At 37.7% G+C, this 22,068-nt stretch overlaps 1 protein-coding gene across 1 annotated transcript in view; it reads left to right on the top strand.

Annotated features, from left to right (window-relative positions):
* The window catches only part of SLC9A7 (solute carrier family 9 member A7), a 149,199-nt gene extending 131,143 nt beyond the window's left edge, over positions 1-18,056 (top strand). The window contains exons 16-18 of the mRNA XM_039866425.1: positions 2,051-2,133; positions 12,229-12,334; positions 15,907-18,056. Coding sequence (XP_039722359.1) covers positions 2,051-2,133; positions 12,229-12,334; positions 15,907-16,158 — 441 coding nt within the window. The 3' untranslated portion in view covers positions 16,159-18,056. The remainder of the gene's footprint in view (positions 1-2,050; positions 2,134-12,228; positions 12,335-15,906) is intronic.
* Positions 18,057-22,068: the final 4,012 nt, after the last annotated feature.

Raw genomic sequence — 22,068 nt, 5'->3', positions numbered from 1 at the left:
GGTTGTTTTCTGGGTCAGCTTACAAAATTAGTCCTGTCCCACACACCCTCCCTGATTTCCCCAAAGGTACTCTGTGTGGATTAATCTAACCTTTTCCTGTACCTAATCATGCTTCTGGTACCATCTCTTGGGATAAAAAGTTGTTTAACACCTCTGTTACAAAGTTGTACTTTTTATTTATTTACCCTAAATTTACCCCCTTGTATCCATTCAGGGCTGTCTCTTAGTTTCTTACATTTCTGAGGTCTCTTGATCTTATTTTGGACTGCAGGCAAATCTCTTTGTAGCCTGAGAAAACCTTTTGTTAGTTTGCCTTCAAAAAGAAGACTTTCTTTTGCTTTACCCATTTCAATTGTCCCTCTTGGGCCTATATGCGTCTCCTGCAGCTTCTTTGACATGAGATGGCAAGAATTTAAGTGTTCCAGGTGATGACAATGCATTGTGATTTTGCAGAGTTTAGGATGACAGAGTAGGGAGTTGTCATTTTTATTGTTGTTTTAGGTGAGGAGCAGATGAAACTGACTTTGGGGGACTTGTCTTACGCCTGATGATTTACAGTATGCTTCCTGATGGTGTTTATCATCTTGTTGGTTTTTTCTTCAGTAAGATTCTAGAACTGAGAGCTTGGAAGCTGTCACTCGAAAAAGAACCATTTTTTAAAATTAAGATATTTGTCTCTCAGAATGGTCATCTACCACTTTTCCACTTAGTCATGTGGCATTTTGAACTTTCCCTAGAGTTGTTATTGGGCTAATAATTAATTACCTGAAGGAAAGAAGTAATATCTGCAAATGGAGACATTTCCGTGCCCTCTTTCTTCCATATGAATTATAAAAAATTTGAAATAAAGTTAGTCTCTGGGATCTCTCATTTTTTATTCACTCATCCACAGAAAGGCTCATTTAACTAAGCCATTTCCATATCTGTCACTAAGCATTCCTCATATACCCTGGGGACTTCATTTTTAAAAATAATCTTTGCCTTTGGAAACATTTGGAATTTAAATAGTGCTTCCTAATATCCCTTCCTCTATTTGCCTATATCTTTACCTTTTTGGAGGTCTCCAACGAATCCTTGCTATTTCTATTACAGGTGGAATTTACATTCACTGAGATTTAGAAATACTTGTAACTGTGGCTAAACTTTTATTTAGTTATTGACGATTGTCCCTCACTTGTAGAGTTGCCTCTCCATGTAACTTTCAAGATGATAATGATAAAAATGACTGCTTCCCAAGCAGTCTGTATTTTCAGAGCTTGTCATATAGCAATGCCCTCAAATTGCTTCAGTCAGTCCACTTTTTAATATTAATTTTGCTGCTTATAATATACAAAACAAATTTCCTAAACCTCAAATGAATGTTTGATCTTGCCAATTATGTTGAAAGTTAAATTATGGGAATGTTTGAGTTGGAAAGGCATGAGAGGAGCAGTAAAGGAACTTACTACTTGAGAGTAGACAAAAGAACAGAAATGGTAGTTCTGGCTCCATTTCCCCTGCCCACTGCCCCCACCTTCCTAAAGCTGGTAGGACAACAAGTTACTGCACCACCTGGAACACAATGCAAGTCCCTGGATCAGGACCACCTAGAGCCCTGGGCTTGTTTGTCAGGAAACAACCAAGCATAGTTTCCCCAGGCCAGCTTTGAGGGGGGGTCTGGAAATTTGTATTTGCAGAAGCTTCTTTAATATTCTTTATAAATCAATTTTGACCTGTTAGGATCTAGACTACCTTAGGGTAATTAATCTGCTGAAAGGAACTTTGAGAAAAATTACAGTAAGAATGCCAAAAGAAATTTTGTACTGTGTTGAGTTGATCTACCCACAGACATAACCAAGCTGTTTCACTTTGGGGATTGATTTGCCTGCCTTTTGGATTTATTCAATTTCTTTAAAAAAATATTACCTCCCAATACATCTTTGATATTTTAGTGATATGGGATGTTTGATTCTGAGCTCAAAATAATTAAAAATTATGGTTAAAGAAAGCTTTCCCCCCTATATGAATCCCTTTTCTAAAACTCAGCATTTGTCTTCTTGTTTGTTCCTAGGATGGTCCAGATTCTGCTGGAGGAAACCGGACAAAGCAGGAGAGTGCATGGCTGTTCAGGCTATGGTACAGCTTTGACCACAAGTATCCTTTTAAGTGGCTTCCCTGAAACATTGATGATAAAATCCTCTTGTTGAGTTGTCAGTGAATGATTTCTGATAAGTAAGGAAAGATGTGTGGTCAGTCCTCTCTTGAGACTCATGCAATGCTCATTCAACCACAGGTAGTTCTGGTGAGCATCTCTCTGGCCAAGAGAAATGTTTGCACATCATTAGGTTAGACAATTCATAGCCTGGTAGACTCATGTGGCCCTTCAGAGCTTTGTTTCCAAGGGGAATATGCCTGTGTAGGTGAATTAGTTAAAATTACACAGTGAACCATGCTGTGGTCAAGAAAGTAAGTGGAGCTCGGCCAATTAATCTGTGGGGGAGGCTAATTCCTAATGGCTGAATCAATCCTGGCCAAGTCTGATCCAGGCCTTAACTGGGCCACATGCAGGGCAGACTCTGTTCTAGTAGATCTGTTTGGTCCCAGGTGAAAATTAAAAACCAAAAAGTTAAACTCTCGTGGTTTCTTAAGTTATAATAGTGAACAAATTGGCAGATAGCTAGCTTATATATAGTCTTTGGAGACTTGTAAAATATTTAAAATTTTTTATTGAAGTATAAATACATATAGAAAAGTATACATATCATGAGTGCTCAGTGAATTATTGCAAAATAAACACACTCGTTTAACCCCAAACAGGTCAAGAAACACAAAATTAACCAGGCCACCTCATGCCATAACCCAATTACTACCCCTTTCTCTTCCCCAAATGTAGCTACTCTCCTGACTTCTAGCAACACTTAATAGTTTTTACCTGTTTTTGAACTTTGCGTAAATGAGATTAGAGACAGACAGACAGAAAATATCAGTGTCCGGTTTATTTAAATTGACATTATTTGTGTGATTCATCCATTGTGTAGCTCTACTTCATATATTCTCATTGCTATACAGTATTTCATTGTATGAATATACCATAATTTATTTATGAATCTATTGTTGATGAACATGTAGATTATAATTTGGAGCTATTATGAAAAATACTCCTATGAACATTCTTGTGCATGTCTTTGGTTCAATTTTACATACATTTTTGTTGAGAATATACCCAGGACTGAAATTTCTGGGTCATAGGACATGCATAAGTTCAACTCTAGAAGAAAGTGCCAAAAAAATTTCTACAAAATAGTGGTACCACTTTACACAAGCACCTCTAGTATATCAGAGTTCCACTTGCTCCATGTCCTCACCATTGTATTGTCAGTCTTGTTAATTTTAATCATTGTAGTGGGTTTGTAGTGGTTTTAATTTGCAATTATCTGATGATTAATAAGGTTGACCACCTTTTCATATATTTACTGGCCACTTGGTATGTTCCTTTATGAAGCATCTGTTCAAGTCTCTTGCTCATTTTTCTATTGGTTTGCCTGTCTGTTTCTTACTGATTCATAAGAGTTCCTTATATATTCTGGATATATATATAATGCATATTACTAGGCTTAGTATTTTGTAATTATATGTGATAAAAATATCTTCTCTACTTGTGACTTGCCTTTTCACTTTTAAATAGAATCTTTTGATAAACAAAAGATCTTCATCAAATTTATTTATTGATGTTTTCTGTTCTGGTTAGTGCTTTATGTGTCCTATTTTAGAAATCTTTGTCTGCCTCAAAGTCATGAAGCCAATTTCCTATGTTATCTTTTGGAAACTTTATTGGTTTTCTTCTGTGCATCTGTTTTTTTTTTAATTGAGTAACAGATAATGGCAATGAAAAAGTATAGAAATAATTTGAGATGCTCTAGATGAGGTTATCATCCTTCAGAGATGATTTAACTTTCATTGAATTAGTGACTAGGCTAGGGGCATTAGTAATTCCAGATCACTTTAGTCCAATCAGGAATAAAGGTAATTTGAAGCTGGGCTTCAGTTCTTGTGAAGGTTAGTCTGTTTTCCACTTGACCTTTTTTCTAGGGTTCTAACCTAGAGCCTAGGGTGTTTATATAGTATTCCTCAGAAGGCCCTGAGCATGGGTTTTTGTCAGATACACTCTATCTTTTTGAGTCTGTCAGATGCTCTCTTCAGCTTCTGAAGTGCTTCTGGGGAAAAGGTGTACACCAAATGCTAGGCTCACTTCTTGGGTTTCCTTCTCCAGATTTTCGCTCTCTTCACTGCCATGGTAGGTTTCCGATGCCATTAAAGCAGAAGATTTTGTTGTGTTTCATCTTGTTTTATTTTGCCCAGCCATTTTAGTTGTTTTCAGTGGAAAGGATGGTTTAAATTACTGTTTGTACTATTGTTTGTTACTAAGTGAAATAGAGCCCCCAGAGATATTTTAAAGCCATACAAATTTGGCTACATTGTAATTCAGAATGCATGATACTCACTGGGCTTAGAAAGGATGTAGAGAAAATTGGAGAGAGTTCACAGGAGAGTGACAAAATACTAAAGGGATGAGACATTGATTCTTCTTAGCATTTAATGCTCCACTTTCAACAATGAGCAGATCATCTAGATCAATAAGAAAACATTAGACTTGAATTACATTTTAGACCTAATGATTCTAACAAACATATACGGAACATTCCATCCAACAGCAGCAAAATATTCATGCTTCTCAAGTACACCTGGAACATTCTCCAGGACAGATCTATATGTTAGACCACAAAACAATTCTTAATAAATTCAAGAAGATTGAAATCATATCAAATATCTTTTCCAAACACAATATTATGAAACTAGAAATCAGTAACAGGAAAATTGGACAGTTCACAAGTATGTGTACATTACACAACACACTCTTGAATAACCAATGGGCTAATGAAGAAATCGGAAGGGAAATCAAAAAAATATCTTGAGATAAATTAAAATGGAAATACAACATACCAAAACTTATGTGATGCAGCAAAAGCAGTTCTAAGAGAGAAGTTTATAGTGATAAATACCTACGTTAAAAAAGAAAGACCTCAAATAAACAACCTAACTTTACATCTCAAGAAACTAGACAAAGAACAAACTAAGCCCAAAGTTAGCAGAAGGAAGGAAATAGCAAAGGTCAGAGCAGAAATAAAATAAAGACTAGAAAAACAATAGAAAAGACCAATATAAGAGTTGGTTTTTTAAAAAGATAAACAAAATTGACAAACCTTTAGTTAGACTAAGGAAAAAAGTGAGAAGACTCAAATAAATAAAATATTGAAGTGAAAGAAGAAACATTACAGCTGATACTACAGAAATACAAGGGGTCATAAGAGACTGCTATGAATAATTATACACCAAAAACTGGTCAACCTAGAAAAAATGGATAAATTCCTAGAAACATATAACTTACCAAGACTGAATCATGAAGAAATAGAAAATCTGAGCAGACCAATAACAAGTAAGGAGATTGATCCAGGAATCAAAAACTTCTCAACAAAGAAAAGCCCAGAACAAGATGGTTTCACTGGTGAATTGCACCAAACATCTAATTAATAATTAATATCTTTTCAAACTCTTCCCCAAAAAATAAAGAGGAGGGAATACCCCCAAACTCATTTTATGAGGACAATTACCCTGATATCAAAGCACAACAAGGACACTACCAAGAAAATTACAGGCCAATATCCCCAACGAACATAAATGTAAAAATTCTCAACAAAATACTAACAAACTGAATTCAACAGCACATTAAAAGTATCATACACAATGATTAAGTGTGATTTATCCCTGGGATGTAAGGATGGTCTAACATAAACAAATCAATAAATGTGATACACTACATTAAAAAAAATGAAAAATAAAAATCATGTGATCATCTCAATAGATGCAGAAAAACTACTTGACAAAATCCAACATCCTTTCATGATAAAAACTCTCAACAAATGAGATATAGATAGAATGTACGTCAACGTCATAAAGACCATATACAACAAGCCCACAGATAACATCATACTCAATAGCAAAAAAGCCAGAAGCTTTTTCTCTAAGATCTGGGTCAAAGCAAGGATGTACACTCTTACCACTTTTGTTCAACACAGCACTGGAAGTCCTAGCCAGAGCAGTTGGGCAAGAAAAAGTAACAAAAGGCATCCAAATCAGATAGGAAGAAGTAAAATAGTAAAATTGTCTTTGCAGATGACATGACCTTATATATAGAAAACCCTAAAGACTCTACCAAAATTTTTTTTTAAATAAATTCACTAAAGTTGCAGGATATAAAATTAACATACAAAATCCAGTTGCATTTCTATATACCAACAACAAACTAGCCAAAAAAATTTAAGAAAACAATCCCATTACAATAGCATTAAGAACAGTAAAATACTTAGGAATAAACTTAAGAAGGTGAAGATCTGTACACTGAAAATTAAATAAAAAAAAAACATTGATGAAAGAAATCGAAGAAGATACAAGTAAATGGAAAGGTATCTGTGTTCATGGACTAGAAGAATTAATATTGTTAAAATGTCTGTACTGCTGAAGATGTACAGATTCAGGGCAATCTCTATCATAATTCCAATGATATTTTTCACAGAAAAAGAAAAAAAATCCTAAAATTCGTATGGGACTTAAGCGATCTTGAACAAAAAGGACAAAGCTGGAGGCATCACATTTCCTGATTTCAGATTATATTGCAAAGGTGTAGTCATCAAAATAGTATGGTATTGGCATAAAAACAGACATACACTCCACTGGAACAGAATAGGGACCCTAGAAATAAACCCTTGCACATAGAGTCAACTAATCTCCAACCAAGGTGCCAAGAAAACACAATGGGGAAAGGACAGTCTCTTTAATAAATGGTGTTGAGAAAACTCAATATCCACATAAAAAAATGAAACTGGACCCCGTCTTACGCCACTCACAAAAATTAGCTCTAAATGGATTAAAGATTTAAATGTAAGACCTGAAACCATAAAACTCCTAGAAGAATACAGAAGAAAGCTCCTTGACAATGGAAAGCTCTTGACAATGATTTTTTGAATTTGATAGCAAAAGCACAGGCAACAAAAGTAAAAATAATGTAAGTGGGAATACGTCAAAATAAAAATTTCTGCACAGCAAAGGACATCTTCAACAAAATGAAAAGGCAACCTATAGAATGGGGAAAATATTTGCAAACCATATATCTAATAAGGAATTAATATCAAAAATGTATAACTCCTACAACTCATTAGCAGAAAAACAACCCAATTAAAATATGGGAAAAATACCTGAACAGACAGTTTTTCAAACAAGACACACATGGCCAACAGGTACATGGAAAGATACGCAACATCACTAATCACCAGGGAAATGCAAATGGAAACCACAATGAGATACCACCTAACACCTATTAGTATGGTTATTATCAAAGTCAAAAGATAACAAGTGTTAGGAGGATGTAGAGAAAAAGGAACCCTTATATAATGTTGGTGGGATTGCAAATTGGTAGAGCCATTATGGAAGACAATATGGAGGTTCCTCAAAAAATTAAAAATAGAACTACCATACAATCTGGCAATCCCACCTCTGGGTATATATCCAAAGGAAATAATATCACTATCTCAGAAAGATATCTGCACTCCCATGTTCATAGCAGCATTACTCACAGTAGTGAAGATATGGAAACAACTTAAGTATCAGTCAATGCATGAATGGATAAAGAAAATGAGTGTGTGTGTGTGTATAATGGAATATTAGTCAGCCTTAAAAATGAAGGAAATTCTGCTATTCGGGGCAACACGGATGAACCTGGAGGACATTACGCTAAATGGAAAAGCCAGATACAGAATGACAAATACTGCATAATCTCACTTATATGTGGAATCTATGAAAGTCAAACTCATGGTAACAGAGAGTAGAATGGTGGTTGTGCCAGGGGCTGGGGTGTGGGGGAAATGGAGAGATGTTGATTAAAGGACAGACTTTCAGTTATAAGATGACTAAGTTCTGGAAATCTAATGTACAATATGGTAATTATAGTTAATTATACTCTATTGTATACAGGATATTTTCTAATAGAGTAAATCTCAAGTGTTCTCAACACACATACATAATGCTAACCATGTGAGGTGATGGAGTTGTTAATTAGCTTGATTATGGTAATTATTTTACAATTCATACATGTATCTAAACATTTCATTGTATACCTTAAATATATACAATTTTTATTTGTCAATTATACTTCAGTAAAGCTGGGGGGAGAAACTGATTCATTGAAGAGTAACAGGAGTGATCTCTAAAGTCTCATCTGAATGTAAATTTTAGTGACTTTGAGATTTTCACTTTTTTAGTTTGGAGCAGAAAAACTAAGAAGAATGTAACCAGGTATAACATGTCTGAAGAATTAGATGAGGAAGGTGCCCATGATTCTATAGCTCTATAGATGATCGAACAAGAAAAAGTGGGCTTTCGCTGCATCAGAGGAGTTCAGCTGGACATGAATAACACCGACAGGCTGGCAAGAGGGAGTGTGGTACCTCCTTCCCTGAACTAGCCTGGAAATAGGATAGATGGACTTCCAATTTAAGATGAGAGGCTCAGCATACACATATACCTCTCTTCTCCCCCACCCCCACCCCCCCGGCTCATTGAAATCATATAGGAGATATTTTTGACTACTTGAAAGACCAAAGGTAGAGGGAATTATAACAAATTATAGTTCAAGACAAAAGTGAGTCTTCATCCAGTTTATCCAGTTGATTTATTAAAGAATGTTGTTAGAACAGCTAAAACAGGTACTTCCTGTATCAACAGATCAGCTGGTAGCTGTTAATTTTCTCTTCAGGCCATAGCTCTCTAAAGAAAGTAGAGATGCTGACTGGGGAGGGCTTAGTAGAGAAACACATCTTGAGGCCACCAAAAATTTTCACCCTAGAGTAAACCACCTCTCCACTTTGGCATGGTAGAAATCCCCACCTGCCTGGTGAACTGAGAAACTGAGTAAAGACATGAGGGTGTGGGTGCCAAAGTAATTAAACAATTCCAAATATTTTTAAATTTTTCTAATAAGATTATTAGAGTTGAGACGCTTTTCAAGTCATGATTTAAGAACAGGTTATTAGAAAAAAAGGAGCAATCAAACAAGAAGAAACTCTTGGAAATTAAAAATAAAGTTTCTGAAATTAACCAAAACCCATAATACATGATTTAATTACATGGTAAAGCCCAAATTGTTGATCTGGAAGATAAAGTTGAGAGAAAAAAATCTCTAAGAATTTGAGCAAAAGTTAGAGATGTGTAAGAGAAGAGTTTCAAGATATGTAGGTTAGACCCAGATGATCCATAATTATTTAGTAAGATCCAAAAGGAGAAGATAGAGACCATGGAGGAAAAGTAGTACGAAAGAAATAATAGAAGAAAAAAATCTCTTAACTAAGGAAATCTCAACTTGTCTACAGAGGGTAAGGGTCTATCTAGTGTGACCAGGATGAATGGATATATTATAATATTCCATAATTATAGGAGGAAAAATAGGACTCTTCAAGGCTTACAAAGAGAAAAACTGGAAGCCTGCAAACGACAAGAATCAGACGTGGCATCAACAAAATTGAATATTAAAATACCATATGCATTTTCAGAGGTGTAGGTTGAAAAAAGAAAATCTGAGCCTAGAATTCTACACCCAAACTGTTAATCAAAAATGAGCAAAAAGAAAAAAAAAAGGAGGGTGGCTTTCGGGCATGCAAGAATTCAGAAAGTGCAGGCTAGAACAAGGGGAAAAAGCAGCATAAGGATTAAACAAAACAAAATCCAACTAAGTGGCTAATGTTGAAGAAACAGTGATTTTTTATAACTCAGAAGAAGTGAACAAGATCAAAAAGAGATTAAAAATAGACCCTTTATTTAGCAAGACACTCAATGTTCTGAATAACGAAGTTTAAATGACATTGTATTACATTTCCTTTAATAGTGTTCTAACCACTCTACTTGGTTACAGTAAATAATATTCATATAATAAGATTATTACAAATGCTGCTTATTGGTTTTTAACATTTAGACTCAAACAATAGATGAAGCATAGAATATTTACTTATAGTTATAAAACAGAATGCAAATTTTATATATCTGCTGTATAAAATTAATTATAATAAAAATTAGATAAGCAAAATTGAAAAGAAGAGGGAAGAGTATAAATTAATTAAATTTGCCATCCTTCATAGGAGGAAGTTAAAAATCCTCCTCTGACTAAAGTTTATAAATCAAGAAATAGGAGAAATATGTATTCTATAGAGTTGTAATGGTAATTACCAGAACTACTGAGTGGGAGACAGACTTGATGTTTCATTTTTGCCCTTCCAACACTCTGAATATTTAAAAATCTATATATGAATGCTTTTCCTCTTTTAAAGAAGTTGTTAGGAACCCTTCTGTATTTGGGGTAGAATACCGTCATGCATTTTCAGAGTTGCAGGTTGAAAAAAGAAAATCTGAGCCTAGAATTCTACACCCAAATTGTTAATCAAAAATGAGCAAAAAGAAAAAAAAGGAGGGTGGCTTTCTGGCATGCAAGAATTCAGAAAGAAAGATCTTGTCTTTGAATTGCCTGAGGCAGCAAACTGAAAGGTAGCCTCTGGGTTCCCATGTGACTCTTGTATTAGTCATTCTACAAATCCAGTTGTCAGCTTCTGAGTTAAAAACACATATAACTGATAGACCTGTAGGGGCTGTTCCCAGGAACAGTGTTAGAGGACAGCAGTCAATGAGGGCTCATTCTGTTTGTAAAGACTTCCAGCAGAGCCCACACATCCTACTTTGTTGAGTAATTCCCATCTAGAAGTATGCCCCAGTGTCTCCCTTTCATCCCCTCCTTCCTATAGAGAAGCTTTTCCTTTCTCGTGATTCTCTAAATGAAGACAGGAAGTGATGGTGTTTGGAGTAGTCATCTTCTTGGGTACAGATGTCTGTGACATATTCTCACCTTCCTTCAAAGTCTCTTGGCCGTTCCTGCATTTGAGGTAGCCATGGGAGTCCACCTTTTCCATATTGCTTAGGCTATGGATATCAGAAATGGTCCTGGCTCTATTTTAATGTGACATGTGCTTCATGGTGCTTCCAACACAGGGCTATACATTTGGCAGCACAAATAACCACATACTGACAAACCCTGAGCTCTCCACATAACAGTTGACCTTTATGTTAGAGTAGTGGTCTCAACCGATGGTGAGTTTGCTTCTAAGGACATTGGGCAATATCTAGAGACATTTTTTTTGGTCACACCTGGGGGAGGATTGGGGGTGCTACTGGCATTTAGTGGGTAGAGGCCAGGGATACTGCTTCAATATAGAGGAGTCCCCTACAACAAAGAATGATCTGGCCCAAAATGTTAATAATGTCAAGGTTGGGAAACTTTGTGTTGGAGAGTCTGGGAGAGAGGCAGCAGGTAGTGAAGAATAGTCCTGTGTGAAAGGTTGGGAGATTTAAGTCTGAGTGAATTTAGTGAAATCATTTCACCTCATCAAGTCTCAGTTTCCTTTTTTTGTAGCAGCCCCAGGTTACCCCTGAGGTCCTGTCCAATTCGACCGTTTTCTATAATGTGATCTCTGAACAAGAGTAGTTTAGCAAGAACCCTTACAAAGAACCCAGGGTGAAGGGGACCCAGGGGCTGCAACGTCTCCACTCTAGGTAAACTATTTCCTGTTTCCAAGACATGAGCTGATTGTGTGTCAAAAGCTGGAATGCCGATTGAAACCAAAATTCTCATTCAACGTAACAAAGGAGAAGGGTGTTCTAATTAATTATTCTTTGTAACTGAAAATTGAGAATCGCCAACCTGAGAGTTAACAGTTAACACTTAAGGCTGATGGGGGCCTAGTTTAATATTTGATTTAGACTGTTGCAGACTCCAAATACAGGCATAACTTGGAGATATTGTGGGTTCGGTTCAAGACTACCACAGCAAAACAAGTTATTTCAATAAAGTGACTTGTAATCTTTTTGTTGGTGGAGGGCCTGGCCTTCAGTTTGTAAAAAATGCAACATCTGTGAAGTACACTAAGCGAAGCACAGCAAAATTAGATATGCCTGTGTTTTCTGTATTTTACTGGTAAATGGGGTAAGAGACCTTTTGTGGGTAGAATGTCAGGTGATTTACTCGTTGGAATTTCTAAACACAATTTGTCAGGTGTGTATTTTCTTTGCAGATATTTTTCCTTAACTCTCTTTTTAAAGTTACTTGAAGCCCATCCTCACACACAGTGGCCCCCCATTAACCACCACTCTCCCAGCCTGGTGTGGCTTGCTCGCTCACTGTCTGACCAGTCCCCAGGTGTATGACGTAAGTAAAGCATATCAGGGCTACGTTCCTGTTCAGCCTCCAAATTAACAGATTTCACTTCTCCAATAAAATCATTACAAATGGCCAACTTACATATGCTTAATACATTTTGCACAGCAACAGAGAAACCTTTTATTAGAGTTATAGGGTTCCCAAACATCAGCAGCTATGGTGTAGTAGAAAGAACAATGGATTTGGAATCAGTACAACTAGATCGATAGATTAAAAAGTTAGTTTTATAATTTCCCATCCTGCTAATAGTTTATTTAATAAAAACTGTCACTTTTCTGAATGTTGAATAGTTTGCTCAGTTTGGACCTCTGTCTAAAGTGACAGATTGAGCCATTTGGATATATTTTTTTTTTATAATTAGAGACAAAGGGCACTGACCTGGCATTGCCACTTGTCCCACTATTCAAGCTCCGACTGATTGCACCCTTCAGTCTTATGTTTCATTGGGTTTATGTGTTTCTTTGCCTTCTAGCTCTAGTCTTTTAAACAGTTTCTAAAAGTTTTCATCTTAATTAGATTTTATAAGTGTCACTTTTCATGTTTATGTAGTAGTAAAAGAACTAACCCACTATTAAAACTATAAAAACCTTATCTAATCTGAAGCTTACCAACTATTCTCTTGCTCAGTGATTAAGGGCATCTGGACTAGTTGAATTCAGCATAAACTCAATAAACTTCCAGGCACTTAAGTTGAAAGTCCCTCACCAGTTCGAGAGTCTACTCAAGGTTTGCTTCCTGGGGTAATGTTTGGGCTATGGACTTCCCACAGCTGTACAAGTTGGGGTGACTTGGGCTACAAGCAAAAATCACTCTCCATACTGCTGCTGCTGCTTTGGGACTGGGGTCCTGACCAGGGTCTCAGTCAGCTCCAGATATAGTGAGGTCTGCTGCTGAGAGAGTGGGAGCAAAGAGTCTTTGAAACTTAACTGAGGAACCCAAAGGTGAGAGTGTAAGGGCTCCCTGTGGAGTTAAGTTTTGGGTGAGAGTCTCAGGCTGGTTCACTCTCATGGCTGTTTGACACACTGTTGTGTGGTCCTCACTTATCAGGTATAGGGCATCTGAACTTCACTAAGTTTATCTGGGAAATATCTAAGATGTTCATTTTTTACCATTTCCATGAACTCCAAACCACTTAGGTTTAATAACAACTTAGCAAACAGTATTCTTCCACTTATGAAAATAACCCTGGTTATTTAAAATGCACATGTTCCCACAACACACTTCTTTGCAGGGTTATTTTGCTGCATTTTCATAGCCTGCAATGAACAGCTAGTTATATAATTATACAAACATTTAGCTTAACCAAACTTTTGTTGATCTTGTCATCTACAGTTCGAGGGAGTGGATTGCTTTCATCATTTGTATATAACATTCATTAAGCTATGACTTAGAAATCCCTCTCCACTGGATTTTACTATATCCTTGTTTCTGAATGACTTTTCCTTGGGTACTATTTGTTTGGGCTCATGAATTTCATAATGAAATGGGTCAACAGCCAGTCTTGTTTTCTCCTGTCAGTGAATTTTGGTCCCGCTTCCCACTATGAGGGAGCAGAGTGGGCCACACCGGGGCTCCCGTTTAGGGTTCCTCTGTGCTACTGTGTGTGCGTGTTGGGGTGGGGGGATTGGTTACATTTGCACAATTACCCTCATATGCAATTGTTTCAGATTCCTCTCTGTCCCTCCCAGGCTTCAAACCTTGGAAGAGTGAAATACGTGCCAGGAGAGTCTCCCCCTGAAATTTGGGAACTAAGAGCCCTGGGAGAGGTATTTTGACAGAGATGAACAAAATCATTACTTAGCACATGTATAAATGAGAGAAATGGAACGTGCTAAAACAGGGAACATGATGTCATTTGTTGTTAAGAAAACTATTCACAGGGCAGATAATGTTTCAGGACTTTCTCAACACTGATGTAGAGGAGGAAATTGGGGAGTTTGGAGTGAGTTTTAGAATTACACTCTGCCTGACTAAAAGATTCTTGTTTAATTGTACATTTGTACCCTGCCTCATTCCAGTGAGGATTTGAGGCAGCAAGCAAGCAGAGTTGCATATTTGCCTGTTAAAAAAGCCAGAGCATTAGTTAAACGGAGTCACATTATGGAGTTTGGAGAAGTCGATATCACTGACAAATAATGCAGAAAACAAGCATGTGCTTGTTACCGGTAAGGGCACAGAGATGGGCTGGGACAGGAGAAGCAATGCAAGCAGAACCTAGGAGTCCTCCCTAGGTCGGTGCATTTAACAGGCATTCATTTAGCACCTACTATGATTTAAGTATCCAAGGAAGGGTGCCAAGAAGAGAAGAAGGAAGTCACTGCCCTCCAGTGGTTCCTCATCTAGATGAGGAGTCCAGGCATGGATGCAGGAGAATCTGCCTGTGGTTTTGAGCAGTGTGACTGAGAGGGAACCATGAGGCTGTAAGAGAGGCATGTTTGGGTCCTGCACTGAGGAGTCCCTGTCGTGTAGAGGACAGGATGCAGGACTTCAGATATGCTTTGAAGAGTATATGGGAAATAGGAGAGAAAGCAGTTTTAAAACTGTTTGCTGTTCAAGAAGTTCACACTGTTTGGCAGCCCTACAGTGGTGGAGCAGGGGAGCATACCACCCCTTGTTTTGCTTGTCGAACCCACTGGAGAGTGAAAAGTTCTGACCTCATGCTGCTTCCTGACACTCTCCCTGCTGTCTTTTAGTTTCAAGTAGCTGCCACTAGGCTGGTGCTTGCCTTGTTCAGCTTTGTCTGTTGCTTAGCTTGAGATGGCATGCCAGTTTTCTTCCCAATAGAGTGACTTTTCACATCCTTCGTATGGGTAAAACCAGTCTGGAGGCAGCATAAGTCCTAACCATGCTTCTAGATGGACAACTTCCGGCAAATTTCACAGAGAACTCCTAGCTCAGATTTTCTGCTCTGTGACATGAGTGTTTGCACCCATCATAGGAGAGGAATGAGGACCAAATGAAAGCTTATGTGATCTTGCTGGCAGGCATGTAACAGATGCTAAAGAAAATGTAACCTCCTTCTCTATCACTTGCTTCATCTACCTGAGGGCTTCACATCAGGGTTTTTCTGTGTGGCCAGGAAGGAAATCCTAATAATGGGTTGTCTTCTTTCTGTTGCTGACTAGGACAATCAGTAGTTCAAATGTAAACTACGTGGGTTTAGGATGGTTTGTGTAGGTCAGGAAGCGCACCCAGAAGACCTTCCCAGAGAAGAGAGGACTTGAAACCTATTTGCAGGTTTACCCCGTGACCTTACCCCTTCCTTTGTGAGTTGGGAAGCTGAAAATCCAGGTTGATCTCCCTTTCTTCCCTTTTGTCACTAACCTCAAGATGTCAGGCATTTAAAATCAGAGCTGCTTTCTGCTGTTCCAAGTCCTAGCTCAGACAACAGTGCCATACATTGACTTGTACTCTACAGTTCACATCCAGTTAGTACGCTAGAGGCTCAATGTAGGCAAGTTTCATTATCCCCAGTTTCAGATGAGGAGTTGAGGTTGGGGTTGGCTGGAAGTCCAGAAGATTCTAGTCTCCCATTTGTTGTTGTTTGTTGCATTTTTCAGAACCAAGAGCCACTGAGAGAGGAAGACTCTGATTTCATCCTGACTGAGGGTGACCTCACCTTGACCTATGGAGACAGCACAGTGACTGCCAATGGCTCCTCAGGCTCCCACACAGCCTCCACAAGCCTCGAGGGTGGTCGGAAAACAAAGAGCAGCTCTGAGGAAGTACTGGAACAAGATCTAGGAGTGGGAGACCAGAAGATTTCAAGCCGAGGCACTCGCCTAGTGTTCCCCCTGGAAGATAATGCATGACTTCCTCCCAAAACCCTGAAGCAATGGGGTAGGCCCACCAGTGGGGTGAGGCTGGCTGCATGCTCCAGTTGTTTGAAGTGGGACGGTGACTGAATGGAACTAACACTTCTATTTTATTGAGATCTGAAGATATCTTAACATTTAAAATCTAACCTGAGATGCAGATGGTGGGGCTCAAGTGTCTCTAAATCAAGACAAATGCAGACCTATTCCCACTTTTTCACATAGTAGTATGCTGTTTAGATTTAAACAAACAAACAAAAAATAGCATGCTTAGGTGGTCTCTTAATTCATTCATCTGCAGTATCTGAACAAGGTGTGACAGGTGCCGGGGATCCCTCCCAGTAGAGGCTTCATGTCCATACATAGCAGTGCAACTCTTTCCGGCTGTAGTAATATCAAGTGAGGGAGAACAGGCTAGAAGAAAGATCATAAAGTAAGGCAAGTGAAATTGGACCTCCAAGGATTAGGAGAAGCTGGTGTGTTAAATGGGATGGAAAATATGAAAAAATCAATTTGAGTGGAGGCTCCAGCAATGAGGGTTGTGTGGCATCACCTCATCTCAGGATTCCTGACTACTTTTGCTACCTGTGTTTTCTCTAGACTGAAGATTGGAAAATATATCCATGAACATTTTAACATGGGGAAAGAATTTTAATTTCTTCTCTGGCAATCTCCATAAAGAAGTTACTGAAACGTTTAAAACCAAAGGCAAAATAGTGTTATACTGTTGTTTTTTAATTAATGTGAAGGCAGGAGAAACTGTTTAAAAACTGGTGATGATATCACTGCAAAATTCAGTGAGTTCTTAAGGGCTGCCATATGAACTAACTGCCTTGGAAGTGATGAACAGGACCGAGATATCTACTGTGGGTTTAGAAATAACACCAAAATTTGTGGGGTACTTTGATCTAGGGAAGAGAAGGCAGCAAGAAGCCTAAGAGGTAATAGGCTAGTATTCAGAGGGAAGCAATCTCACAGCAATAATAATAATAACTGCAAAGAAAACACAAGATAGTGTTTAAAGACTGAATAGAATTCCAAACTTCAGGCTAAGAAATACACGAGATTTTGGTGGCCACCTGAGGAATCAGAGGCAAATCAGTAGAAAGTAAAGCATTATTCAGTCCAGTGGAAGGTTCTGTTTAATATAAGATTAAGAATCCAGATATTTTGACACTGCCATATAGAGAAGGGTCATTTTCTTGGTATCTAAGGAGGCTTGCACCAATGCAATGCATGAGTGTAGTCTGAAAGATAGGTCTTTAGTTTGGGTTCTTTGTGGATGAGCTATTCTACCTGACTACACCTTAGTAGGCAAAATACTGACTTATGTGGAATGAACTCTTGGAAACCAAGTTTGAGATTCCTCCCGTGTCTCTATGCTTCAGTGCTAGTATATTTGAAAACACAATTTCTAAACAATGCTTTCATTAAATTATGGCAGACAAAATAGTGGCCTGCTCTAGTACACCCAGAATGAAATCAGCCATTTTAACTCACAATTTTAATGGTTAATTTTTAAATAAGACATTTTCTTTTTCAATTAATAATTTGTGTAAACCAGGAAAAATGTATTATTAGGTTGAGCCATATGAACTTGCTGGTATTTGACCATTTAAAAGAAACAAAGGACAATTTTATGTGGTTCAATGTAATAGAATTGAATGATTTTTTTCCCCTCTCTATCTATATTTAAGTTCTTTTTTTTTTATGGTCATCCATGGGCTTCGTAAGTTTGGGGGAAACAAGCTAAAAAACTTACCTAACTCCATGAGATTTGGGGTACCAAAGCTACTGAAGAACTTAAGAAAACCTATAATTCACACCTAGAGAAACAGTTTTATTAAAAAGCCCCTGGACAGGAGGTCAGACTGCAGTAGAGAGCAGCAGCTAGGCTTGGCAGAAGGCCAAGACCAAAATTTAGCTAGGGTTGTAGTTATTTGGCTGGATGTTTTTTTATTCAGTGGATCAAAGTAAGTCACTGACCTATGGTAATAATTTTTGATTGCAAGATGTGGAGAATAATGCTGACTTTATCAGAGGTCCTGGAGTATGAAGCCATTCACTGAAATGTTTCCACTCTAGAAGCATTATGCCTATGCTGAGTAGTGAAGTAGGGTGCCACGAAGCCCAACAATCATCAAACTCAAGGCTGACTATCTGTTGCCAATCTGGCATAAACCACATTGAAACTGCCAAGCGATGGTACATCTAACTAAACAAAGTTCCTTTGAGAGGGTAATCCAAGTCATTTTATAAGCATATTTGTTTTGGGTTGGGGATGGGGAATGACAGTTCAGCAGAGTGGGATGTGCTAGAAGAGAGGTTCTCAACCCTGGCTGTATATTAGGATTACCTGGCCCATTTTTAAAAAAATATAAAAACAAGGCCGAACCCTCAGATATCCAGATTGGGTAGATTTGGAGTGGGGCCTGGCTTCCATGCTGTATTTTTGATCCTCAGGGATTCTAATCTGCAGCTAGGGCTGAGAGCATTTAGTCTAGAACTTGCAGTGGACCTTATTTGGAACCTTAAAGAACAGCCTAGCAAATTAAGTTTTTAAAAATTTGTTAGTTATGTGGAATGAACTGAGTATTGATCAATAATGCAGACTGGGTAGCTGTGAGTGAGTTTCGTACTAATAATCTTTGCAGAACTCAAGAATGTACTCCATAAAGTACAACTGCACACAGAAAAGGTCATGTTTGGAAACCTTAGAGCATGAGAAGGATGACTTGAGTGTATGTATGGGGGTGGGATTAAAAACCTGTTATCTTTGCCCCCATTTGTGGAAAAGAGGGTTTTGTCTCAACTGAGCTGCTGACAAATGTGAAGGTTAGTGAGAAGCTCTCTTTTCTATTTAATCTGGGATTAAATTAATAGTCTCCTTTGCAGTCAATTGAACTTTCCCTTCACACTTCTCTTGTCCCCATGCCTGAATCCACACTGGACTCCTCAGAATAAGAATGGGCCATTTACTGCCAGAGCAGAGGCCACATGTTAAGTGGAAGGTTGTGATTACTTTGCTTTCCCACAGTGATGTTGTTGGTAGCTGGTAATTAAGGAGATGCAAACTTCTGTGTAGCACTGACAAGAAAGAAGATATAAACTCCTGCCCATTCCCTTTTAATATTCTTTTGGGGGACTACAAGGAGACTTCAACTCTCCTAGAGAAGGAAATTTGGAATTTAAATAAGGCTGTATTTCTTCCTAGGAAATAAGTATAGGAACAGCATATATGATTAAATGGACTCTGATCATCCAGGGTACTTACTGGGGTGACCAGACTAATAAACACTGGTGCCTTGCAGCCAAATATCACACTGTGACATCAAATGTTTCATCAAGCAAACAGCAAGGAGCTCTTTAGGCTGTGACCCCTAGACCTGAAAAAAGTTTTCTGTGGTTTGGTTGACAAATGAAATTTTAGAAAACACCAAAAATATTATTTTAGCTATCCATGAATACTTCAGTCTAGGGCGAAGAGGTTCCTTCCAAAAGAGGTCTGTTTCACATTCTCTCCTCCCATCATATGTCTTCCTTTCTCTGTCTGTAGTGGAAATTAATGTAATCATGTGAGATATTTAATGTAAACAAAATGATTTCTAAATGTAGAAACACCACTGGTGCACTTAGAGGAGGTCGGTGGCAGGGCAACTGAGCAACTCATCAGAAGGGAAATCATCTGGTTGGAAACCAACCTTGGTACCCATTGTTGAGTTCTAAGAGGTGCATCTGAAAGCCGATTTTATCATCTGTTGTCAAGTGTAATCTGGAATGAGGCTGCTAGAAAGTCAGCTTGCTGATTCAATAAGCATATGACTTTTTATTCTACTTCAGAAATGGGGAACTTGACAAGTTTTATGCCTGTCTTTGGTGTTGATTCTAATAGATGAATTAGAGTAGGAGCTAGTCTGTCAGATATTTTAAACTAAGATCATTGAGTTCTGATCTCTTCTGTTGTTTTTTAAAGGAGAATCTGGCTTGCCAGTGTCAGTTGCTATGTTCTGACACAAGAAATTGAAGGAATCCAGTGGCCAAGAGTTAGAGTATAGAAACAACCCATCTGAATGCTGCTTTCATCACTTTGATACCTGAAAAAGACCTTCCCCCTTTCTAAAGCCTAATAAGAAAAACATACATATAGAAAAATACTCTAGAAACCATTGTGAGTGTCTAACTAGAAAAAGCAAGTAGGCTATTTTGATAGCCCTTTCAAAACAAGACTTAGAAATAAACCATTTTTTCCAGTTTCAATTTTCATAAGTAGAGTCTTTTTTTTAAAAATTAAATCTCATCACCCAGTGCTAGCAGAAATTGTGAAGAGCAAAACCAAAGTTTTTTATGTCAGTTTTATTTTTGTAAGCAGGATATACTATAACCATGGCCCACATGGAACATGCAGGCAGCCAGTTTTCTGCTATCTGAGCCTTGGAGAAGATGAGAAGGAATGTCCGCCTATTCTGCCTTTTGAAAAGGTCTGAAACAGACACAGAGCGCTTGGGAGAGGTCACCTTCTCATTCTGATGGCTACCTTTTAAAAAGGGTTAACAGAATTGCCAAATGCCATGGTCAGCTCAACCACTGGCCAGCAGAAAATAATCTAGGCTTGTATATGTTGGAGGAGCTCAAATAGAAAGGACTTGTAAACAGCATGAGGAACTCTACATCTGCTGTCTAAAACACTTAAAAAAGTTAAGATCCCAGCGTTACTGGGTGGTTATATAACTGCATGGACACTTGGGGGTTAACTTTTGTTGATTATTCAAGTTATGGGCTTTGGAGAAGCCTAGGAACAATTTTCAGTTGTGTGGGTGTTAAGTCTATGGATTTGGAATTTATCACTGAAATCAGTCATTCAAAGTGTGACTTCATAGTAGAGTCACTTCATCTTAGGTTGTCTTTTAATTTTTTATATAAAATGCATATGGTACTTCTTACTTAGGAAGTTTTACTATGTTCATTAAACTTATTAAAAGGGAAGGCCACCAAGATTCATTTAATAGCTGAACAGCAATTTTTAAAATAGAATAGGATGAATTTAACATGGGATGATGTAACCTTCTAGGGAACTTTTTATAGAGAGCTTACATACTGTAATTGGGGAGAATTTTGTCTTCTATTCAACAGTGGCAAACTGGTGGTTTTATAAAATTAACTATATTATGTTATATAAACATGTTATATAAAATAATGTTAAAATATATATACCTGTGAAAAAGCAAAAGTCTTGGCATTATCAGCAACCCTTATGTACAATAAGGAAAACTGCAGTTAGGCCCCAAAGTGCTACCTTTCCCTAGCATCCTACTTAATGTTTGCCTTTGTGTCTATGTTTAGATTGATATTGTAAAGCTAGCCACATGTTTTCCTGCCCTTGCTGATATTTAACACATTTTTCTCAAAGCTTTTTTTTTTTTTTTACAAAACTCAAAATAAAAAGATTAACTGGCTGAGCTAATCTTGTTTTGTATTTTAAAAGTATTGTCTATTAGTAGAAGGGTACAGTATGACCCTATTCTTAGTCTCTTTCCCTCACCGAGAGGTTCTTTGTTGGGTGGAAGCTATTCCTCTCCAGCTTCATTTAGACCAGGAGTTAAAAAATTACAACCAGCCACTGGACCAATCTGGCCCAATGCCTGTGTCTGTAAATAAAGTTTTGTTGGCATACAATATGCCCATTCATTTGCATATTGTCTATGACTACTTTCATGCAGAACTGAAGAGTTGTGACAGAAGTGAGCAACTATTTGCTTGTAAGGCCTGAACTATTTACTATCTGGCTCTTTACAGAAAAGGTTTTTGCCAACCCCTGATTTAGGTGCTTGAAAAACTTCGGTTTTAAAATGGGGTCTAAAAATCATGGCAACAGATTTTTGAGATTTTTAAAATGTGCCTTAGGGTTAA

This window comes from Pteropus medius, unplaced genomic scaffold, assembly GCF_902729225.1.
Source record: "Pteropus medius unplaced genomic scaffold, Ma_sr-lr_union100, whole genome shotgun sequence".
NCBI lineage: Eukaryota > Metazoa > Chordata > Mammalia > Chiroptera > Pteropodidae > Pteropus > Pteropus medius.
This window is presented reverse-complemented; position numbering and strand designations above follow the sequence as displayed.